Source organism: Gouania willdenowi, chromosome 21 (assembly GCF_900634775.1).
Source record: "Gouania willdenowi chromosome 21, fGouWil2.1, whole genome shotgun sequence".
Lineage (NCBI taxonomy): Eukaryota > Metazoa > Chordata > Actinopteri > Blenniiformes > Gobiesocidae > Gouania > Gouania willdenowi.
In genome coordinates this window covers 803,326-825,070 of record NC_041064.1, presented here as the reverse complement: position 1 = coordinate 825,070, position 21,745 = coordinate 803,326, and the positions used below count along the sequence as shown (strand labels likewise).

At 40.9% G+C, this 21,745-nt stretch overlaps 1 protein-coding gene across 2 annotated transcripts in view; it reads left to right on the top strand.

The window, feature by feature from the left end:
- Window positions 1-992: 992 nt before the first annotated feature.
- The window catches only part of fer1l6 (fer-1 like family member 6), a 43,852-nt gene continuing 23,099 nt past the window's right edge, over window positions 993-21,745 (top strand). For both annotated transcript variants that reach the window (XM_028435607.1, XM_028435606.1), the window contains exons 1-23: window positions 993-1,088; window positions 1,618-1,709; window positions 1,915-2,023; window positions 2,959-3,013; window positions 3,086-3,217; window positions 5,563-5,625; window positions 5,698-5,776; window positions 5,851-6,007; window positions 11,261-11,447; window positions 11,512-11,613; window positions 11,682-11,772; window positions 11,837-11,957; window positions 12,028-12,247; window positions 12,813-12,921; window positions 13,085-13,301; window positions 16,395-16,515; window positions 16,603-16,703; window positions 16,794-16,896; window positions 16,958-17,077; window positions 17,175-17,327; window positions 19,895-20,066; window positions 20,394-20,518; window positions 20,597-20,731. In XM_028435607.1, coding sequence (XP_028291408.1) covers window positions 1,072-1,088; window positions 1,618-1,709; window positions 1,915-2,023; window positions 2,959-3,013; window positions 3,086-3,217; window positions 5,563-5,625; window positions 5,698-5,776; window positions 5,851-6,007; window positions 11,261-11,447; window positions 11,512-11,613; window positions 11,682-11,772; window positions 11,837-11,957; window positions 12,028-12,247; window positions 12,813-12,921; window positions 13,085-13,301; window positions 16,395-16,515; window positions 16,603-16,703; window positions 16,794-16,896; window positions 16,958-17,077; window positions 17,175-17,327; window positions 19,895-20,066; window positions 20,394-20,518; window positions 20,597-20,731 — 2,781 coding nt within the window. In that variant the 5' untranslated portion in view covers window positions 993-1,071. The remainder of the gene's footprint in view (window positions 1,089-1,617; window positions 1,710-1,914; window positions 2,024-2,958; window positions 3,014-3,085; window positions 3,218-5,562; window positions 5,626-5,697; window positions 5,777-5,850; window positions 6,008-11,260; window positions 11,448-11,511; window positions 11,614-11,681; window positions 11,773-11,836; window positions 11,958-12,027; window positions 12,248-12,812; window positions 12,922-13,084; window positions 13,302-16,394; window positions 16,516-16,602; window positions 16,704-16,793; window positions 16,897-16,957; window positions 17,078-17,174; window positions 17,328-19,894; window positions 20,067-20,393; window positions 20,519-20,596; window positions 20,732-21,745) is intronic.

Genomic DNA, 21,745 nt, shown 5'->3' with positions numbered 1-21,745 from the left:
CATATATTTATGGAAATGGTCTAGAATATTATATAATTTAGATTACTGCTTCAGATTAATGTTATAGATATATGCTATATTAATGTCATATTATAAATTATTATTATTACAGATTGTTATAGAACATGGTTATGTTAGTGTCCTCTGTCCACTGCACTGGCTCCCCATTCAGTCCCTCATGATGCGCCCCCACTTACCTCACTGATCTGCTCACACCTCAACCAGGACCCAGTCAGGCCAACAGCACCTTCTGCTCACGCCCAGGATACGGCTCAAAACAATGGACTACAGGACCCTACCTGTGGAACCCCCTCTCAGACCACCTCAGGACCCTACCTGTGGAACCCCCTCTCAGACCACCTCAGGACCCTACCTGTGGAACCCCCTCTCAGACCACCTCAGGACCCCACAGATGATGGAGACTTTTAAGAAAAGCTTGTTTTAACAACTAATGCTTGTTTTTATTCTTTTTCATAAATGTATATTTTTGTTCTAACTCTGTCGTCCAATGAAACACTTTGATAGTTGGTGTCAAATGTAAAGTGCATTACAAATAAAAAGTATTATTATTACTGTTATATATTCAAGCTCTAGATACATTGTTATACATTGATGCAATATATTGTAAAAATGTTATTTATAATTATATAGTTTAAATTGTTGCACATTCATGTTATAGATTAATAGTATAGTTTTTATATATATTATAGACAGATAATTGTTGAGTGAGGCTATTAAGCATTTTTGCTGCAGATGAAGTTTAGCGATAATTTCTATAGTTTATGTTCATAGATTATTATTCTAGATTGATTACAGATGACTAATGAGTGCCTTGAGCAGACTTTGATGGTGCTATAAAATGGAATCTATAGATTAAAATGATAGATCATAATGATAGATTATATAGATAGTGTGTTTTATAACTGATCACATGTTTTTAGGAGTCAGTGACTGTTTGTAGAAGGAGGATCTGCTAACATCCTGGTCACATGATCACACACACACTTTTAATGCAGTGTTGATGGAAAACTCGTCAAAGCATCTGTAGGAGCAGAGACGTCTGAAGGAAGCATGGAGCCCAAACCTAGGTAACACACACACATTCAGTGGAGTTTGCATGTTCTCCTGGTTCTGTGTTTTACTCCCACAGTCGTGTTAGTTTGTTTGAAGTGTGTGTGTGTGTTTCAGTCTGACTGATCACACACACACTGGGGGCCTGGCCCTTGGTGGCCCACCCTGGCCAGTCCCCGTGTTGTGTTCCTGGTGACCTGTGCTGGTGGTCTGGGGGGCCCCGGCTGGCAATGGGGGTCAGCTACGCTGGGGAACTGGACTGGTGTGCTTGTGCTGGCCTCTGTATTCTAGGCCCCTCACAGTCCTGGGTTGGGTGGGGGCCTGCTGGTGGTTCTTGGGGCTACCCTGGGGGTTGCTAGCTTAGCTGGTGTCCTGATCCAGGGCTTATCTGGCATCACATTTTACCAACAGCACGCTCTCCTCCTTTGTCCTGTCCTCCCTAACTCCTCCCCTTGTATCTCCCCCTTCCTGTTAAAGTGTGTTTATGATGATGATGATGATGGTTCTGTACGACGTCTAACTCTGTTTTGTTCTGTGTTGGAGCAGGAAGACCAAGATGATGTTTGGTCTGAAGGTGAAGAAGAAGAAGAAACAGACGGAAAATAAAGACCTGGTCCTGGTCAACAGAGCGGCTCAGGGTAAGTCCTGGAGTGTGTGTTCACAGGAATTAGTCACAGTCAGGAACCAACCTTAGACAAACTGTGTGTGTGTGTGTGTGTGTGTGTGTGTGTGTGTGTGTGTGTGTGTGTGTGTGTGTGTGTGTGTGTGTGTGTGTGTGTGTGTGTGTGTGTGTGTGTGTGTGTGTGTGTGTGTGTGTGTGTGTGTGTGTGTGTGTGTGTGTAGAGGAGGATCTAGAGTCCACTGAGGCGTCTGAGGTCCAGGACTCAGAGACCCTAGAGGATCAAACAGTAGCTGCTGCTTCAGTCAGCAGAGCCATGGACACCAGGAAGAGGTGTGTGTGTGTGTTCACAATCATCAAAAATACATACACACACTAAGATCACATGGTCCCTCCTACACTACACATTTATAACATAGTGTATAGTATAAAGTATAAACCAAAGTCTGATGTCTGGACATGATGGGGTTTATTCCCTCAGTGTTGACTTCAGGTCTGTTAGTGATACAAAGCCTGACTCATTAAGTCTTTACTAAGGTCAGAGTTAGTTCCAGCGCTATATTTATCAACATATACTGTAGTAATAATAACACAATAACACTTCCTCTTTATCCTCTAAAATCACTCAGCTGAGCTCACAGATTTATACACATTTATACAAACTTTCATAAAGCCACTGCAGTCACCCATTTGTCATTTAAGTCACAAATGTCAAACTCAAGGCCCGGGGGCCAAATCCAGCCCATTAGAGCGTCCAAATTGGCCTGGAGGAGAAAGTAAAAATGACAGAAAACATGAATAATGTAAATTACCTGATAATCCAGTTGTACTGTACATATATCAAATTCACCAGCTCCACAAAATTTTTGGAGGTTTGCATTTTTCCTTCGTTTATATCACATGAATGCAGTGATTTTAATTGTAAATTGTGGAAAGAACACATTTTCCCCAAATCGTTTCTCACAAATATTTCCACAAAATTGTTCTAAATTACACAATAATTTTTATCAGTGAATTGAACTGATATTAAAAACTAGGGCACAGTAATAATATTTAAGTTGTTCTTTTTCCCCCCACCCTAAAATCTGTGGCCTCTCTGATCTAAGTCATGTACACTCAGTGTGTGTGTGTGTGTGTGTGTGTGTGTGTGTGTGTGTGTGTGTGTGTGTGTGTGTGTGTGTGTGTGTGTGTGTGTGTGTGTGTGTGTGTGTGTGTGTGTGTGTGTGTGTGTGTGTGTGTGTGTGTGTGTGTGTGTGTGTGTTGCTTAGGTCCAAACTGAAGACCTGTATCCAGGACATAGAGGGGAAACCTCAGAGCTTCCAGGTGACACTAACCGACCATTGAAATTGTTCTAGAAACATTTGCCATGTGACCGTGTGAACGTGTTTATCACAGATCGCTGTGAACATCACGGAGGCTCGACAGTTGGTGGGAGAAAACATCGACCCCAGCGTGGTTATCGAGATTGGAGACGAGAAGAAACAGACGGCGGTCAAAGAAGGAACCAACGCTCCTTTTTACGATGAGGTGACGACAGACAAGATACAGAGTTATCATTACATAAATGTTTTCATTAGATACTAGGGATGTAATTATTCACAATTTATTTTACAAAATGTAACTGTAGATAAATGATGATATAATATAAAATGTTCCTTTATTTTTTTCAGGAAAATACTACACTATTTTACTTTTATTTTTCATTGTCAAAAGAATCCGTTAATAAACTATTCAAAACAATGCAATTGAAACAAATAAAGGAATAATACAAATGAAGAAGAAGCCTATTAATTTAAATTCTGGTTCTATAGTAAACAATGCAAAACTGCATAATAGTTCTTTTTCTTTTTAAAAGTGCAACTGAAAAAGTATTTTGTGTCTTAACAATTGGACTTGGGAATAAAAAAACTCCTCTTTTTATAGGAATAAATCTCCATTAGAACCAGGTTCAGAGGTGGAGAACATCTGGTTCCACTGGTTGTTGTTAGTGAACAGAAGGACAAACAGAATAGAATAGAAGGATAGACCATCAGAATGTTCTAGACTAGTTGAGCTGTGAACCATTGATCAGGAACCACCAGCTCCAGCATCAAAACACCAGAAACAGAAAAGGGAACCCTCAGAGTTAGAGGAGAAGACACAGACTGCAGAACAACATGATACACTATGATACACTCGTTGCTAGTGGTTATGTTAATATTAATATTAAATGTATTACAGTATCCTCCATGATCTGAGATGTTACCACTACACACCAGGTTTCATCTTCTACTGATCACATGTAATGATCTATGAGGTGGACATCAGTGTAAATGAAGCAGTGTGAGCAGTATGATGGTTATACAACCAGGGACGGAAGTGGGGGGTTGGTCTACAACCTGGTTCAGCTGTGTCTGACTGGACATCATCTCATTACAGCCATTAGAGCTATGTGTGTAGATGGTGGATCATGTTTATAATGTTGGTGTTCTACTATATCATCTTAGTTCTTAGTTCCTATTTTTAGGTTTAGATCTTTGTTCCAGTGGTTAACTTAACGCTATTATACAGTATATGCTTTAGTAAATAAGTAGGTTTAGAGTTTAACCTTAAAGATATAGAGAGTAGCAGCCTCCTGTAGTAAGACTGGGAGCTGGTTCTAAAGGGGAGGAGCCTGGTAGCTGAATGATCTCCCTCCTGTTCTACTTCTAGATACTTTAGGAACTTCTAGAAGACCATCAGACTGAGAGCAGAGTGATCTACCTGGATGATAGGACACTAACAGGTCTCTATAGATATACAGGAGCTAGATCATGTAGAGCTTTGTATGCTAACAGCAGGATTTTAAACTCTATTCTAGATTTTACAGGAAGCCAATGAAGAGAAGCCATTACTGTAGAAATATGTCTCTCCTGTTAGTACCTGTTAGTATTCTAGCTGCAGCATTCTGAATTAACTGGAGACTTTTTAGTGACTTACTAGAACATCCTGACAGTATAGAGTTATAATAATCTAATCTAGATGTAACACATGCATGGATTAGTTTTTCAGCATCACTCTGGGTCAAGATATTCCTGATTTTATAGATATTACAGAGGTAGAAGAAGGCTGTCCTTGTGATTTGTTTAATATGAGAATTAAAGGATAAGTCAGTATCAAAGATAATGTCTATGTTTATTACTGTGGTGCTGGGTGACAGAGTGATGTCATCTAGAGACACTATTTACTCTGATAATTTATCTCTGAGGTGTTTTGGACCAAATAAAATCACTTTGGTTTTATCCTGGTTAAGAAGGAGAAAGTTACGACTCATCCAGGATGTGATGTCATTAAGACAAACCTGGAGTTTTAATAACTGATGAGTTTCATCTGATTTCATTGAGAGATAAAGCTGTGTATCATCTGCATAGCAATAGAAATGTATATAATGTTCTCTGATAATGTTACCTAGTGGAAGCATATATAATGTAATGAGTATTGGTCCTAAAACTGAACCTTGTGGAACTCCATGATTAACTCTGGCTGAGGACAGATTATTAACATGAACAAAGTGGGTTCTGTCTGATAGGTAGGATTTAAACCAACCCAGCGCTGTTTCTTTAATCCCAGTCTCTGCAGCAGTAGATGATGATCCACTGTATCAAAGGCTGCACTGAGATCTAAGATCACCAGAACTGAGACCAACCCTCTGTCTGAGGCTAAGAGGAGATCATTGGTTACTGTTACTAAGACAGTCTCTGTGCTGTGATTGGCTCTAAAGCCAGACTGAAAGCTCTCTATAAATTGTATACGAGATAAACAAGCAAATAAATACATATAAATAAGCATGACGTAGTTATCACTTCAGCTGGTTGTTCTTCATTCTGTAACTTTTCTCTCTTCTTCTCTGGCAGTATTTTGTGTTTGAATTCTTCGCTCACAGAGAACTGTTCTTTGATAAAGTGATCAAGCTGACGGTGAGTGAAGGTCACATGTTCCTCCTCTTCCTCTCTGAGCTCAGCAGGTGATGAAGGTCATTCTCTCTGCAGGTCATTCACTCCAAGATGTTGAGGAGCTTCTGTATCGGATCTTGTGCTGTGGACGTTTGGACCGTCTACGGGCAACCAGGTTAGCTGAACCTAGCCTAGCTTAGCTTAGCCTGCTGTGAGCTTCAGCAGTGACTCCAACCTTCTCTCCTTTAGATCATCAGTTCATCAACAAGTGGGCGGCGCTCACCAACCCCTCTGACATCAGCACAGGGGTCAAAGGTTACGTCAAGTGTGACATCACTGTCTCAGCCAAAGGAGACATGGTGCAGCCAGAGCCCAAAACCAGCGACGCCAAAGAACAGATAGACAAGTACAGTAATCAATAATCAATCACTGTTATTTGCCAATCATATTCAACCTGCACAAACCTGAGGGCAGTGCTGAGTGCTCCTAGAGCTGTTTATCAGCAACTGGCATCATGTACTTCATCAAGCGTCTTTCATTAACTCATTCAGTGCCAGCCGTTTAAAGACCCACAGAGTATTTTCTACTATGACTATCTGAAATCTGACACCAGATTCTGAAAGATTGAAGCCTCTACTTTCATCAAAAAAAAGTGTGTCTGGCTTGTTTCATTCTTTTGTAATCAGCTGTTGAATGGAGAAAGTTTTACACAAATCTTTAGTTTCAGAGCAAAAAGCTGAGAAAAAAAAGCCTTTTTGTAAAAAAAAAAAAAAGAAGCCTGTCAGTGATTTTAAAGCTATTTTTTGCTTTAGTGACAACTCTAACATCTGAACATTGTTTCATTATATAAAACGTAAAAAAACAGACCAGGCTTTTGATGATAAAATTATTATTATTTATCTATTTATGTCAGAGTTGAATGGATTTCTTACTGTATTTTGGCGTTCCTCCAACTTTCTCTCCCTTCAGTCTGTACACACGCAACTTCCTCTTCCTCCCGGACGTGCCGAGTCTCACTGCTTGCCCCGTTTTTTTTAATGGTTTTATCCATGAGTTCCACACATGCTCTGGTTGAGTGTGCGCTGCTGTGAACGTCAACTCTGTACATAGCGCCGTTTTCTGTCTCATAAACGCCTCTCCTCTCTCCCTCTGTGCTCTGCTGAGCATGAATGATCTCTCATCCAAAGGTGCTGCTACCTCCTACATGTCACCTATTATTTTGCTATCTGGCTCACAGGCTGGGGGTATTTTGTACCCCCCTTCCCGACACGCAGCGATGACCTGTTTGGCCCGGTTAGTTGATGGTTTCATCTGTTTTATCTCACGATCTCAACATTATCAATAATCCACTCAGGTCCACACATGTTCTGTGTTAGTATGTGGAGCTGTGAACTGATGGATACGTCACAATATCACTCTGTAGCGCCATAATCTCACTCGTTCCTGCTTCTCCTCCCCAGCTAATGGTAGCATCAGTGGCTAATCTCTCATCTAAAGGTGTACTGCTGCCATCTTCAGGGCACAGTTGGTCACTACAACACTCCACAACAGCTTAGATATTAATGAAGGACCTCCGCCAGGGTGTTTTCTAGTAATCCCCATGAAAAAACGCAAATAACGAGTTATCTCGTCAATGGCACTGAGTGAGTTAATGTATGATTTACTGAGGAAAACCAGTATAAAACATATTGCAAAGTCCTCTTCTGTATATGATAGGACTAGAGACCGACTCAGAAGACGTTTGACAGGAATTTACTCAGACATCAGGTTTCTTTCCTGCATTTATTTTATTTCTTTGTAGCAGTAGCAATGCTTTCAGTCTTTAGTCAGTCTCTAGGTAAAAAACCTTAAACACAATCAACAATTAATTAATGTAGTAACAGAAACTGTATGACAGACATTTTTATAATTACTAAGTTAACAAAAATTGATATATTTTTACCCTGTCAAACACATTGTAATCAAAATAATTCTTACATGATTAAAGTTTATATTGTAAATATTTTATACATGAACAATATTTATTAATTTATGAATTAAATCATTGTTTATATTTTAACCATATTGTTTATATTTTACGCTAATATGTAATATACTAAATTTTTAAACTTCAATTCTGTATTTTCGAGTATTGAAATTATATCCAAATAATGTTTTAATCTAATCCACAACAAAAAACATTACATACTCGGTCACATTTGAGAAATACAGAGCGTCCCTGAATGCAACATTGTCATAAACATTTAAGACTGTGAATGGAGCACATCCACGGAGCAACAAGCTCTTACCGGTGGTGTCTTCTCTTATGAGTGAGTCAGTTTGTAGTAGAGAAAGTCCTCCAAACATGTAGTGTCTGGTACAGCTGTTCACATGCTGTTTGATCCTTGTTACTGCTGAGAACATGACAAACACGCAGATGCTCTGCTGATTGCCCAAACCTACGCACCTGCCGAGCCACTCGGGTATGCAGCAGAGGAGGAGGCAGAGCTCACCAACAGCACACCCATTGTTTGACACAACACATATAAACCAGTATAAACAATATAAACCAGTATAAACAATATAAACCAGTATAAACAATATAACCCAGTATAAACAATATAAACCAGTATAAACAATATAACCCAGTATAAACAATATAAACCAGTATAAATCAATATAAACCAGTGTAAATCAATATAACCCAGTATAAACAATATAAACCAGTGTAAATCAATATAAACCAGTATAAACAATATAACCCAGTATAAACAATATAAACCAGTATAAATCAATATAAACCAGTGTAAATCAATATAACCCAGTATAGACAATATAAACCAGTATAAATCAATATAACCCAGTATAAACAATATAAACCAGTATAAATCAATATAAACCAGTGTAAATCAATATAAACCAGTATAAATCAATATAAACCAATATAAACCAGTATAAACAATATAAACCAGTATAAATCAATATAAACCAGTGTAAATCAATATAACCCAGTATAAACAATATAAACCAGTGTAAATCAATATAAACCAGTATAAACAATATAACCCAGTATAAACAATATAAACCAGTATAAATCAATATAAACCAGTGTAAATCAATATAAACCAGTGTAAATCAATATAAACCAGTATAAACAATATAAACCAGTGTAAATCAATATAAACCAGTATAAACAATATAACCCAGTATAAACAATATAAACCAGTATAAATCAATATAAACCAGTGTAAATCAATATAAACCAGTATAAACAATATAACCCAGTATAAACAATATAAACCAGTATAAATCAATATAAACCAGTTTAAATCAATATAACCCAGTATAAACAATATAAACCAGTATAAATCAATATAAACCAGTGTAAATCAATATAAACCAGTGTAAATCAATATAAACCAGTGTAAATCAATATAAACCAGTGTAAATCAATATAAACCAGTATAAACCAATATAAACCAGTGTAAATCAATATAAACCAGTGTAAATCAATATAAACCAGTGTAAATCAATATAAACCAGTGTAAATCAATATAAACCAGTATAAATCAATATAAACCAGTATAAATCAATATAAACCAGTATAAATCAATATAAACCAATATAAACCAGTATAAATCAATATAAACCAGTATAAACAATATAAACCAGTATAAATCAATATAAACCAGTATAAATCAATATAAACCAGTATAAACAATATAAACCAGTATAAATCAATATAAACCAGTATAAATCAATATAAACCAGTATAAACCAGTATAAATCAATATAAACCAGTATAAATCAATATAAACCAGTATAAACAATATAAACCAGTATAAACAATATAAACCAGTATAAATCAATATAAACCAGTATAAACAATATAAACCAGTATAAATCAATATAAACCAGTGTAAATCAATATAAACCAGTGTAAATCAATATAACCCAGTGTAAACAATATAAACCAGTGTAAACAATATAAACCAGTGTAAATCAATATAAACCAGTATAAACAATATAACCCAGTATAAACAATATAAACCAGTGTAAATCAATATAAACCAGTGTAAATCAATATAAACCAGTGTAAATCAATATAAACCAGTGTAAATCAATATAAACCAGTATAAATCAATATAAACCAATATAAACCAGTATAAATCAATATAAACCAGTATAAACAATATAAACCAGTATAAATCAATATAAACCAGTATAAATCAATATAAACCAGTATAAATCAATATAAACCAGTATAAACAATATAAACCAGTATAAACCAGTATAAATCAATATAAACCAGTATAAATCAATATAAACCAGTATAAACCAGTATAAATCAATATAAACCAGTATAAACAATATAAACCAGTATAAACAATATAAACCAGTATAAACAATATAAACCAGTGTAAATCAATATAAACCAGTATAAATCAATATAAACCAGTGTAAATCAATATAAACCAGTGTAAATCAATATAAACCAGTGTAAATCAATATAAACCAGTATAAGTCAATATAAACCAGTATAAACCAATATAAACCAGTATAAATCAATATAAACCAGTATAAATCAATATAAACCAGTATAAACCAATATAAACCAGTATAAATCAATATAAACCAGTATAAGTCAATATAAACCAGTATAAACCAATATAAACCAGTATAAATCAATATAAACCAGTATAAACCAATATAAACCAGTATAAATCAATATAAACCAGTATAAGTCAATATAAACCAGTATAAACAATATAAACCAGTATAAACAATATAAACCAGTGTAAATCAATATAAACCAGTATAAATCAATATAAACCAGTATAAATCAATATAAACCAGTGTAAATCAATATAAACCAGTGTAAATCAATATAAACCAGTGTAAATCAATATAAACCAGTATAAGTCAATATAAACCAGTATAAGTCAATATAAACCAGTATAAGTCAATATAAACCAGTATAAACCAATATAAACCAGTATAAATCAATATAAACCAGTATAAATCAATATAAACCAGTATAAACCAATATAAACCAGTATAAATCAATATAAACCAGTATAAGTCAATATAAACCAGTATAAACCAATATAAACCAGTATAAATCAATATAAACCAGTATAAACCAATATAAACCAGTATAAATCAATATAAACCAGTATAAGTCAATATAAACCAGTATAAGTCAATATAAACTAGTATAAGTCAATATAAACTAGTATAAATCAATATAAACCAGTATAAATCAATATAAACCAGTATAAGTCAATGTAAACTAGTATAAATCAATATAAACCAGTATAAATCAATATAAACCAGGTATAAATCAATATAAACCAGTATAAACCAATATAAACCAGTATAAATCAATATAAACCAGGTATAAATCAATATAAACCAGTATAAATCAATATAAACCAGTATAAATCAATATAAACCAGGTATAAATCAATATAAACCAGTATAAATCAATATAAACCAGTAGTACACAGACTGGGAGACAATCCTTCACTGTCTCCCAGCTTCACTGCTGTTCTGATCAAAATGGTGTCTGTGTTAACTGATGACCAGCTGCTTTAGAACACCAGCCCAGTGTCAGTGCTAACTAGTAAGTGTGTGTCGCCCATGGGGGGGGTCATGTGTGCTGTGGCTCCTCCCCCAGGCACCTGCTGATCCCTGAGGGCTTCCCCTCTGAGCGTCCGTGGGCTCGGTTCTGTGTGAAGGTGTTCAGAGCGGAGGAACTCCCCAAGAACAACACGGGCCTCATGGCCAACGTCACTAAGGCCTTCATCAAGGACAGCTCCGCCCTCATTGACCCCTACGTGGTCGTCAGCTTCTTCAACAGAGTGGTGAGTCATCAGGAGACCTCAGGAGAACAGTGATTGGATGAACGTGTTGGCTCCTCCCCCTCAGGGTCGGACGTCCACTCAGAAGTCCACAGCAGAGCCAGTGTGGAACGAGCAGATTGTCTTCACTGAGATGTTCCCTCCTCTGTGTCAGAGGCTGAAGATACAGGTTCTCCTTTCACTCTGAACACCTCCCACTGCTCTGACTACTGACCTTTGACCTTTGACTCTTCACAGGTCTGGGACGAGGGCAGCATGAATGACGTTGCTATAGCGACCCATTATATTGACTTGAGGCGTGTTTCTAACGAACAGGATGGAGACAAAGGTAGGAAACAGCGTTGGGGCGTGTCCTAAAGTTCAGTCTGTGAACCTTGGCTCCTCCCCCTCAGGTTTCTTGCCTACCTTTGGCCCCGCCTGGATCAACCTGTACGGGTCTGCTCGCAACTCGTGGGGGGGGGACGACCACAGCGGAGAGCTGAACGAGGGCGTGGGAGAGGGCGTGTCCTACAGGTCAGCCTCACAGAGTGAATGTTGGCATGCGCATGCTGAGGTGCTGAGGGTGACCTTCGGCTGCCATCAGGGGGCGGATCTACCTGGAGCTGGCCGTGGAGATCCTCACCGGGGGGACAAGCTCCGAGGCCAGGCACCGAGCCAAAGCCTCCAAAGACGCCAAGGCGGGAAAACCAGGTGCCAAGGACGGGAAGAGCCCAGCAGGAGGAGGAGCCGGACCAGCCGGGGGTGCCGCTGATGACGACAAAGGGAAGACAGCCGAGGTTCTCCCCGTGGAGCCTCCCCCTGAGGTGAACCATTAGACCTGTTAGGAACCAGTAAACTAGACGCTACTCTACTCAACGGCAGCAGGGCCACATGTTCAATAAGTGTGTGTGTGTGTGTGTGTGTGTGTGTGTGTGTGTGTGTGTGTGTGTGTGTGTGTGTGTGTGTGTGTGTGTGTGTGTGTGTGTGTGTGTGTGTGTCGTGTGTGTGTGTGTGTGTGTGTGTGTGTGTGTGTGTGTGTGTGTGTCTCACTGTGTGTGTGTGTGTGTGTGTGTGTGTGTGTGTGTGTGTTTTTGTGTGTGTGTGTCTCACTGTGTGTGTGTGTGTGTTTTTGTGTGTGTGTGTGTGTGTATGTGTGTGTGTGTGTGTGTGTCTCACTGTGTGTGTGTGTGTGTGTGTGTGTGTTTGTGTGTGTGTGTCTCACTGTGTGTGTGTGTGTGTTTTTGTGTGTGTGTGTCTCACTGTCTCTGTGTGTGTGTGTGTGTGTGTGTGTGTGTGTGTGTGTGTGTGTGTGTGTGTGTGTGTGTGTGTGTGTGTGTGTGTGTGTGTGTGTGTGTGTGTGTGTGTGTGTGTGTGTGTGTGTGTGTGCAGGTGAAAGAGGACCACAAGTGTAGCTTCCTGTTGTTCGGCGCTCTGTTTGAAGCCACGATGATTGACAGGAAGATTGGAGACAAACCAATCAGCTTTGAGTTCTCCCAGGGTGAGTTCAGCAGCATTTGTTTAACTTCAACCTGCAGTGCATCTATGACGGCACAGAGGCTCCTCCCACTGACTCACATGGTGTGAAACACGAGACAACTGTGATGGTACTCATGGTCCCCTTAGAGACAGGTCTCTCACTGCTATTGGCTGCCTGTGCTCAGGTAACAATGGAAATGTGCTGGAGTCAGCCACACCCTCCGGTAGCCCCGGCGTTAGCCGCAGACGTCATGCCCTAGACGTGCCCGACAGCGGGGACGTGTCTCCATCCAGCCCCTCCAGCCCCTCTTCCCCCCTCCTACCCAGAGACCCCTCCTCCAGCAGTTTCATCGCCTATTCGGCCACGCCCCCTGTCAGACCGCGAGTTGTGGAGGGAAACCGGTACGACACACACACACACACACACACACACACAGAGAGAAACACACAGTAAACGTGCTGCTAATCATTTGATAAACTTGTTGCTAAACATGTTGCTAAATGTGATGCTAATTGTGACGCTAAGAGTGTTGCTAAGTGTTTGGGTCAAAGTCACTTAACAAAATTAATGTCTAGAAAATTAAAAGTTAAAAAGGAAGGAACTTATGTTGACAGGTAGTCATAGTAACTTAAGAGCAGTGATGACACCTCAGTGATGTCACTGTGTTTCAAAATGACCGCTATAAATTCAGCTTTGAAACCTTGGCATAGTTAGCTGCAGTTGTGACTGAGCCAATACGGTCACAACCAGATCGTTGCCAGGGAACACGGCCCAGTGGTATGTAATGACTGCTAAATCAACCTGTTAGCACTGGTAATAAGTGTGATGAGTGTAATGTGATAAAGCATTTATCCTGTTTCAGGTTTATAACCTGTGGTCTACCACTGTGGTCAATAAAGTGTGAATAAAACCAACAAAGACAAACACGGGTTATGACATTGTGTCCTCCTGGCTAGCCTTTTCAGAGGGCTGAAACCAAAGATACAAACAGTTAAGCGGGTTTAAACCAAGTTAAACAGCAGTTGTCTTCAGCTGTAAACCAAGGCTCAGTCCCAAGGAAAGCATTGAAGACTGAATCAGGAATAGTCATCAAAGATTGTTTAACTTCTGACTGAAGCTAACAGCCCACCCATAAGACTGTAAGGTCATCTGTTAATCTACTAGCTGACAATAAACAAGTGAAAGCCGAACAAGAGGACTACAAGAGCCCGGTTGGCAGAAAAACGTATAAATTTGATCGACTCCAGAACAAGATGTCTACCACAAAGGAGGAGCTGGAGGTGCTCAGCAGCCCTGACTGAATCCACTAAACGGGGCTAATACCTCACTCTCAGGGCTGACACGCTGGATGAATGTGAAATGAGGAGTAAGTGGAGCGCCCTTAAAAGTGAGAATCACAACGTCATAGTCGCTGGGATTGGGTATGCCGTGGCTTTAAGAAAAGTGGGCGGTACATAAGCTAAACGAATGGCAGAAGACATCAATGAGGAAACCGCACTGTGTGACGTTCTGGACCAGGTTTGCTGAAGAAGAGCTTAAGAGCTTTGCTAGGGTTAGGGTTAGGGTTAGGGTTTTAACCCTAACCCTAACCCTGCGAGCACGACTGCTCAGAAGCCCCTCCCCCCTATCTTCCTCTCTCTCAGTCCATGTCTGATTGGCTGTGTGCTCAGCGATTGGCTCTGGCTGCACACGTGACTCTTGCTCGGGTGATGAGCTGTGCAGTGAAATAGATATAGATGGTGCGCTAGCGCCCCCTCACACTCTGAGGTCAAAAGCTGAATAGGTTTAACTTGCCGTGCCGTCCAGAAGTGAAATCATATTAAAATAAACATTTATTACCAAATGACTCCAAAATAACAGATGCACAAACTTGGAAGCCGTTGACAAAGTTTCAGGTGGAACATGGACCGTGTCGGGGAGATATTCACAGTGCACAGTGGCACTTTATAATAAATGATTATGATAATGAAGCTCCTGTGATTGACCAACTCTGACTATGTGGACGTGAACTGTTTTTCTTTCTTCTGTACATTTCTTCTCCCTACAGCATCGTTTATTCTCCTGATAGTGTAGTTGTTCCATTTACATGAAAAGTTACTGTATTTTATGATCCCTATGTTCTTTGTCCTGTATGTAATCCTTTTGTATATTGTTTTATGTCTCACCATGTTTTATTGTTAAGTGTAACATTTTATTACATCAGCCTGTCTAAGGACAACAGATGGAAATTAGTCGTTGGCTACAATCTGACATATTCATGTTTTTTTTAATGTTCATTAATATGTACTGTCCCTACTAAAATAAATAAAAATAATAATAATAAATGTTCGCTCCACACACACACACACACACACACACACACCTTTCTTTAGATTATTATCTTTTTATTATCTTGTTATATTATTTTATTTAGTTTTGCACGTATCAGTCTTTAACTACTGTTTATATTTATGTTCATATTTTTTCAAGTTGATTGTTATTATTTAATGTTTACATTGTTAGAGCGAGCATAGTTCACTAAGTCAAATTGCTGGTGTGTTTAACATATATTACATGGCCAATAAAGTTGATTCTGATTCTATACGTGTTGCTAAGAGCAGAGCTGCCAAGTTTATATAATAACAATAGTCAGACTTTAATGATCTGATACGTTCTGGTCCTGTTTTAACATTGATTTCTACCTTCAGAATGATGTCATCACCTCCATACCAGCAGCTCTCCCTGCACTGTGTCCTCCTAATGCTATAACCTAATCAATATTTCATATGACCAACTGTCCATCATTTATGTCTCATGTTGTAGGTGTTTATCACAGATGTTGATGATGACAGAGGCTCCCACTTAAAACACTGTGGCCCAAGGCAGTGCTACCTTTACCTCAGCTCTCCTTGTCTGCAGCAGCAGCAGATCTCTGCTGAGGAGAAACACATGCAGTGTTTCCTCAAACATCTCAGTGTTTAACACTCACAACTGATAGAGTTTAACAGACTTATGCTTAGTACGCCCCCTAAAGGTCCCTTTTGGTTGTCACTCTGCACCCCCGAGGCAGCAGCTCCTCCCTTCAAGCGACTCATCACGGGCGATTGAAGTGACTACAGTCGCTACAGTTGTGTTCGGTGTGAACGCACCTTTAATGTGTATTGGGCTGTAATAAAGCAGTACAGAACTGTGAGACCGGGTTGGAGGGAGAGAAAGTTGCTGTTTTCTGGCCAGAGACAGCGGGGTGGGGATGAAAGACCCCCGATCACCCCATAAACACATGTACAGTATTACCCTCAGAGGGACTACGAGGAAGATTTATTAAGGTGAAAAAGTTACTTACTGTAGTTCTGCTTTAAGTTATTTATTTGACAGAGACAATGTAATTCAACATTGATAGAAAAGTTTGCAGCTTATGTGATGCAAAAGTATGTACTGTAGCTAACAACTCCTTGCTAAACGCTAAAAGTGTTGCTAAGCATGCGCATGTGTGTGTGTCTGTGTGTGTGTCTCAGGTTCTACATGTACCTCCCTGTGGATCAGAGGAAGCCATGTATCAGCGTAGTGAGTCAGTGGGAGGATCGAACCTATCGCCTCTACAACTCCAACATGTTGGACAGCATGGCGTCTCTGTTCGTAGGTCACATGGTTTCAGGGTTAACATAATCACAGGGGTGTGTCTGTGTGTGATACCTGTTCACCCTCTGACCTGTGTGTCATCAGGAGGAGGGCGTGGCCAAAGCCACAGAGCTCCACAGGATGTCTGACCCCTCCTCAGAGCCCACGCTCAGGGCCACAATCAGGGAGTTCTGCATCAACGCCAGGTGTGTGTACAGATGTTTACAGCTGCTAATTTGTAGTAACTTTGCTACATAGTGTAAGTCACATACCTGTGCACGTGTGTGTGTGTGTAGGAGCTTCATGGAGGCTGCTGACGCTAAATTTAAGGCGGAGCTAAAGTCCAGTTTTCTGACAAATTTGGACAGGAAGCGTCTGACCATGTGTAAACGAGAACTGGTGAGCAAACACACACACACACACACACACACACACTCTCTAACTGTGTGAACTTCTACAGGAGAGTCTGATGGCTAAGGCTCAATCCATCACCAGGAGGACGAGGAAAGCCGGAGGTATGAAGGTGATGCTGCAGGAAGTCTCTGAGGTCACACAACAACTACGCTTCCTGGTGGAGGAGGTACCACAAAGACCAGATTAAATATGTTATACTATGTACTAAAGGCTTTAAACTGGTTTGTGTGTGTGTGTGTGTGTGTGTGTGTGTGTGTGTGTAGCCTCAGCACACAGTGCCTGACACCTTTGTGTGGTTGCTCTGCAACAACAAGCGTGTGGCGTACGCCAGGATCAGAACCCGTGACCTTCTGTACTCTGAGGGCTGGGAGACCAGAGGAGTGAACTGTGGGAAACTGATCACACTGTTCCTCAAGGTACACACACACACACACACACACACACAGATACCAGATGTTTGAACTTTGATGTATACTGGTTTGGTTTCCTACAGAGTGAACGCTGGTGTATCTTTGCTGCTGCTGCTAAACGAATAAAACATTGTTTCTAAGTATTGGATGTTGTGATTACACAGTGACTAAAGGATTGTTGGTGTGTGAACCATATCTATGTTAGTTTGCTGTTGTCAGTTTTATGAGCAGCTGTTTATTCTTACCTGGACCCCTGGATGACGTATTTCCGTCCTTGTGTTGAGTACTCCACCTCACTGCTGCCTGGACCTTCTCTTACAGTTGTTTCCACCATCTCCCACCCACCCAAACATAACAAGGACTCTTTAAACCTTTACTATCACCTGCTGACTCATTTCTTACCTTCATCTCAAAACGCGCTCCTCCTTGGTGACTTCAATATTCATATGGACAATAACAGTAATGCTCTCTCCAAAGACTTTTCATCTTGTTTAGATAGTTTTGGTCTACAACAACACATCCATTTCCTTACTCACTGTAAAGGTCACATCCTGGATTTCGTCTGTTGCTGTGGTCTCACTGCCTGTAAACCTCATTCACTCCCATACTCTGACCATATGCTCATCACAACCTCTCTGTCTCTCTCTCTAAAATCATCTTCTCTAACCATTTCTTTCCACACAATCAAAGATATAAACACTGCCACCTTCTCCTCAGACATTAATAATCTCCCCAGTACTAATCCCAATAGCTCACCTGACGATCACTACAACAGTAATAATCTCTAGAACCTTTTGGACACTCATGCTCCTCAAAACCAGATTTGTCTCCTTCACCCGCTCCACACCCTGGTTCACCACAGCCCTCCGTCAGCTCAAATCCCAAGGACGACAGTTGGAACGGCTATACAATAAAACTGGACTCACTGTCCACAAACAAATGTACATGAACTACTGTATACAATACGAGAACATCTCTCCTCTGCCAAATCCACCTACTACTCTGGTTTAATTCACTCCAATCAACATAAATCTAAAACTCTCTTCTCTCCTCACCAATATTATAAACCCCCTGACTCTCCCCCCCACCACTCACTCATGTCCATTATCTCCATGATCTCCAATATCCACCACCACCTGACCTCATGTGGAGCTGCTGTTTCTGGAGTGGACTCTTCAGCCCCCCACTCATCCCTTACAACTACATTTTCCAGCTTCATCCTTCCCCCTGTCCAAGCAATTTCTGATTTAATCCTCAAATCTAAACCCTCACACCCTCAGCTTGAGCTTCTCCCTACAGTTCTTGGTGATCCTGCCTCCCTTCACTTGTCCCCTTCATCACTAATATCATTCACTCATCTCTGGTACTGTTCAACTTCAACAACCTACGTCACATTTCAAACCGTCCCTTCAAAATAATTGAAAAATCTGTTGCCGCTCAACTCTATAACCATCTCTTCACTAACAATATCTACGATCAGTTTCAATCCGGTTTCCGTCTCCTTCACAGCACTTCTCATAATCACTCACGAGCTCCTCATAGCTTCCAACTCTGGTTTACTTTCCATTCTCATTCACCTCCACCTCACCACAGCTTTTGACACCATCTCTCACTCCATTCTCCTTGACAAACTCTTTCCAATTGGCATAAGCTCCCCCTCGCTTGGTTCACTTCCAATCTTTCTGGTCGTACACATTTTAACTAAGTCCAACACTTTCCCTGTCCCTGCTTGTGTACCCCAGGGTTCTGTCATCCTCAACAGTACACATCTCACATCAATACCATCACAGCTCTGCATATTTCCACCTACGTAACATATCTCCGCCCCTCTCTCACCCCCTACATCACCGCCATCCTTGTCCACAGCCTCGTCACCTCCCGGATTGACAACTACAACTCACTTCTACCTCCCCAACAAATCTCCAAAACTCTGCAGCATGGATCATCACATGGACCCCTACCACTCACCATATCACCCTCATTTTACAACAACTTCACTGGCTTCCCATAAAACAAAGAATCAACTTCAAAATACTCCTCATTATATTCAAAGCTCTTCATAACCTGGCTCCCCGTACACCTCATCCACTCTCCAGCTCTCTGTCCCACCACCTGAACTCGTCACCATGGGGGGCTCTGCTCCCCAGCTCTGGAACTCTCTCCCCCCTGACCTCCGTACCATAGACCCTCACACTTCAAATCCAAACTCAAATCTCACCTGTTCAGACAATCCTACTCCACCTAGTCACACACTCACCATCTCACTGTCGTACTCTGTTTTATTCTGTTGCTCCTGTTTGTATAGTTTTTATGACTCCACTGTACACTGTCCTTGGGTGTTTTGAAAGATGCTTTTAAATAAAATGTATTATTATTATTATTATTAACTCTCTCTTAAAAAATGATGAAGGAATGTTTTTCTTTCGTCTTCAAATGGAGAATTGAAGGTTCCCACGAACCAGGAACATCAGGGAGTCTAAAACAAATATCTGTGTGTGTGTGTGTGTGTGTGCGCGTGTGTGCGCGTGTGTGTGCGTGTGCGTGTGTGTGCGTGCGCGTGCATGTGCGAGTAGTCTCCAGTGAAGCGTGCGGCGGTGCTCTCAGTGCAGGCCCAGCTGGATGTGTTTCTGTGGTTCGGGGCGTGTTCTGATGCTGAACACATGCTGGACGGTCTTCCTGAAGGATTCACTCCCACCACAGGGGGCGCTGATGCCAACAACCCCCCCACCCACCTACAAAGCTCAGGTAACGCTGCACCAACAAAGAAGAAACCACCAGAGGCTCTGCTTACCTCACACACACTGAGAACATACTCTTCATACTAGTGTGTGTGTGTGTGTGTGTGTCTGTGTGTGTGTGTGTGTGTGTGTGTGTGTGTGTGTGTGTGTGTGTGTGTGTGTGTGTGCGTGTGCGTGTGCGTGTGCGTGTGCGTGTGCGTGTGCGTGTGCGTGTGCGTGTGTGTCTGTGTCTGTGTCTGTGTCTGTGTCTGTGTCTGTGTCTGTGTCTGTGTCTGTGTCTGTGTCTGTGTCTGTGTCTGTGTCTGTGTGTGTGTGTGTGTGTGTGTGTGTGTAGACCAGCACTTGTTCCAGCTCAGGTGTCACATGTATCAGGCTAGAGGTCTGATAGCTGCTGATACCTCAGGACTGTCTGACCCCTTCGCTAGAGTCACCTTCATGAACAACAGCCAGACCACCATAGTAGGTCATCTTCATCTTCATCTTCATCATCTTCATCTTCATCTTCATCATTTTCATCATCTTCATCCTTGTTATCAGATCATTCCTCAGACTCTCAGTCCTACCTGGAATCAGTGTCTGCTGATGCAGGGTCTCATGTTGACTGGAGACCTGAATCACATCCAACAGGAGCCTCCACGTGTCCTGGTGGAGGTTTATGATGATGACGCTCTGGTAACACACACAATAATAATAATAATAATTAGAACTATAGATGATTATTAATTAGTATTTAATCAAGTCTAGAATAGATGATTCTCATTACAGATGAATGGATGATTGTAGTGGATATTATTAATGATGACTAATCAGAATCAGAATCAGAAATGTTTTATTGGCCATGTACAGTTTTAAGGACAGTACAAGGAATTTGACTTGGTGGTTGGTGCACAAAACAAGCAACAAAAAGAAATAAAAACAACACAACAAAGAACAACCCAGCAACAATAATAATAATAATAATAATGATAAATATAAAGGATGAGGGATAAATAAAGGATAGATAGAGAATAAAGGATAAATAGGATAAATATAAATATATATATACAGTGCAGCAGATATCAAGCTGGTGGAGGTGGTGATCGGGTGGTGGGGGGGGGGGGGGGTTCAGTGGGTGACTTGGGGTGTGTTCATGTGGATGGTGGCAGAGGGAAAGAAGCTGTTTTTGTGTCTGGAGGTTCTGGTCCTGATGGACCTAAACCTCCTACCAGAAGGGAGAGATTGAAACAGTTTATGACCGGGGTGGGAGGGGTCGGCCACAATCTTTCCTGCACGCCTCAAAATCCTGGAGGCGTACAGGTCCTGGAGGGAGGACAGATTGCAGCCGATGACCTTCTCTGCAGAGTGGATGATACGCTGCAGTCTGGCCTTGTCCTTGGCCGTAGCTGCAGCGTACCAGATGGTGATGGAGGAGCAGAGGATGGACTGGATGATGGAGCTGTAGAAGTTCACCATCATCTTTGTTGGCAGACTGAACTTCTTCAGCTGCCGCAGAAAGTACATCCTCTGCTGAGCTCTTTTGATAAGGGAGCTGATGTTCAGCTCCCACTTGAGGTCCTGAGTGATGATGGTCCCCAGGAAGCAGAAGTTCTCCACAGAGCTCACTGTAGAGTCTCCCAGGGTGAGGGGGGTGAGGGGGGCTGGGTTCTTCCTGAAGTCTGCTATCATCTCCACTGTCTTTAAAGCGTT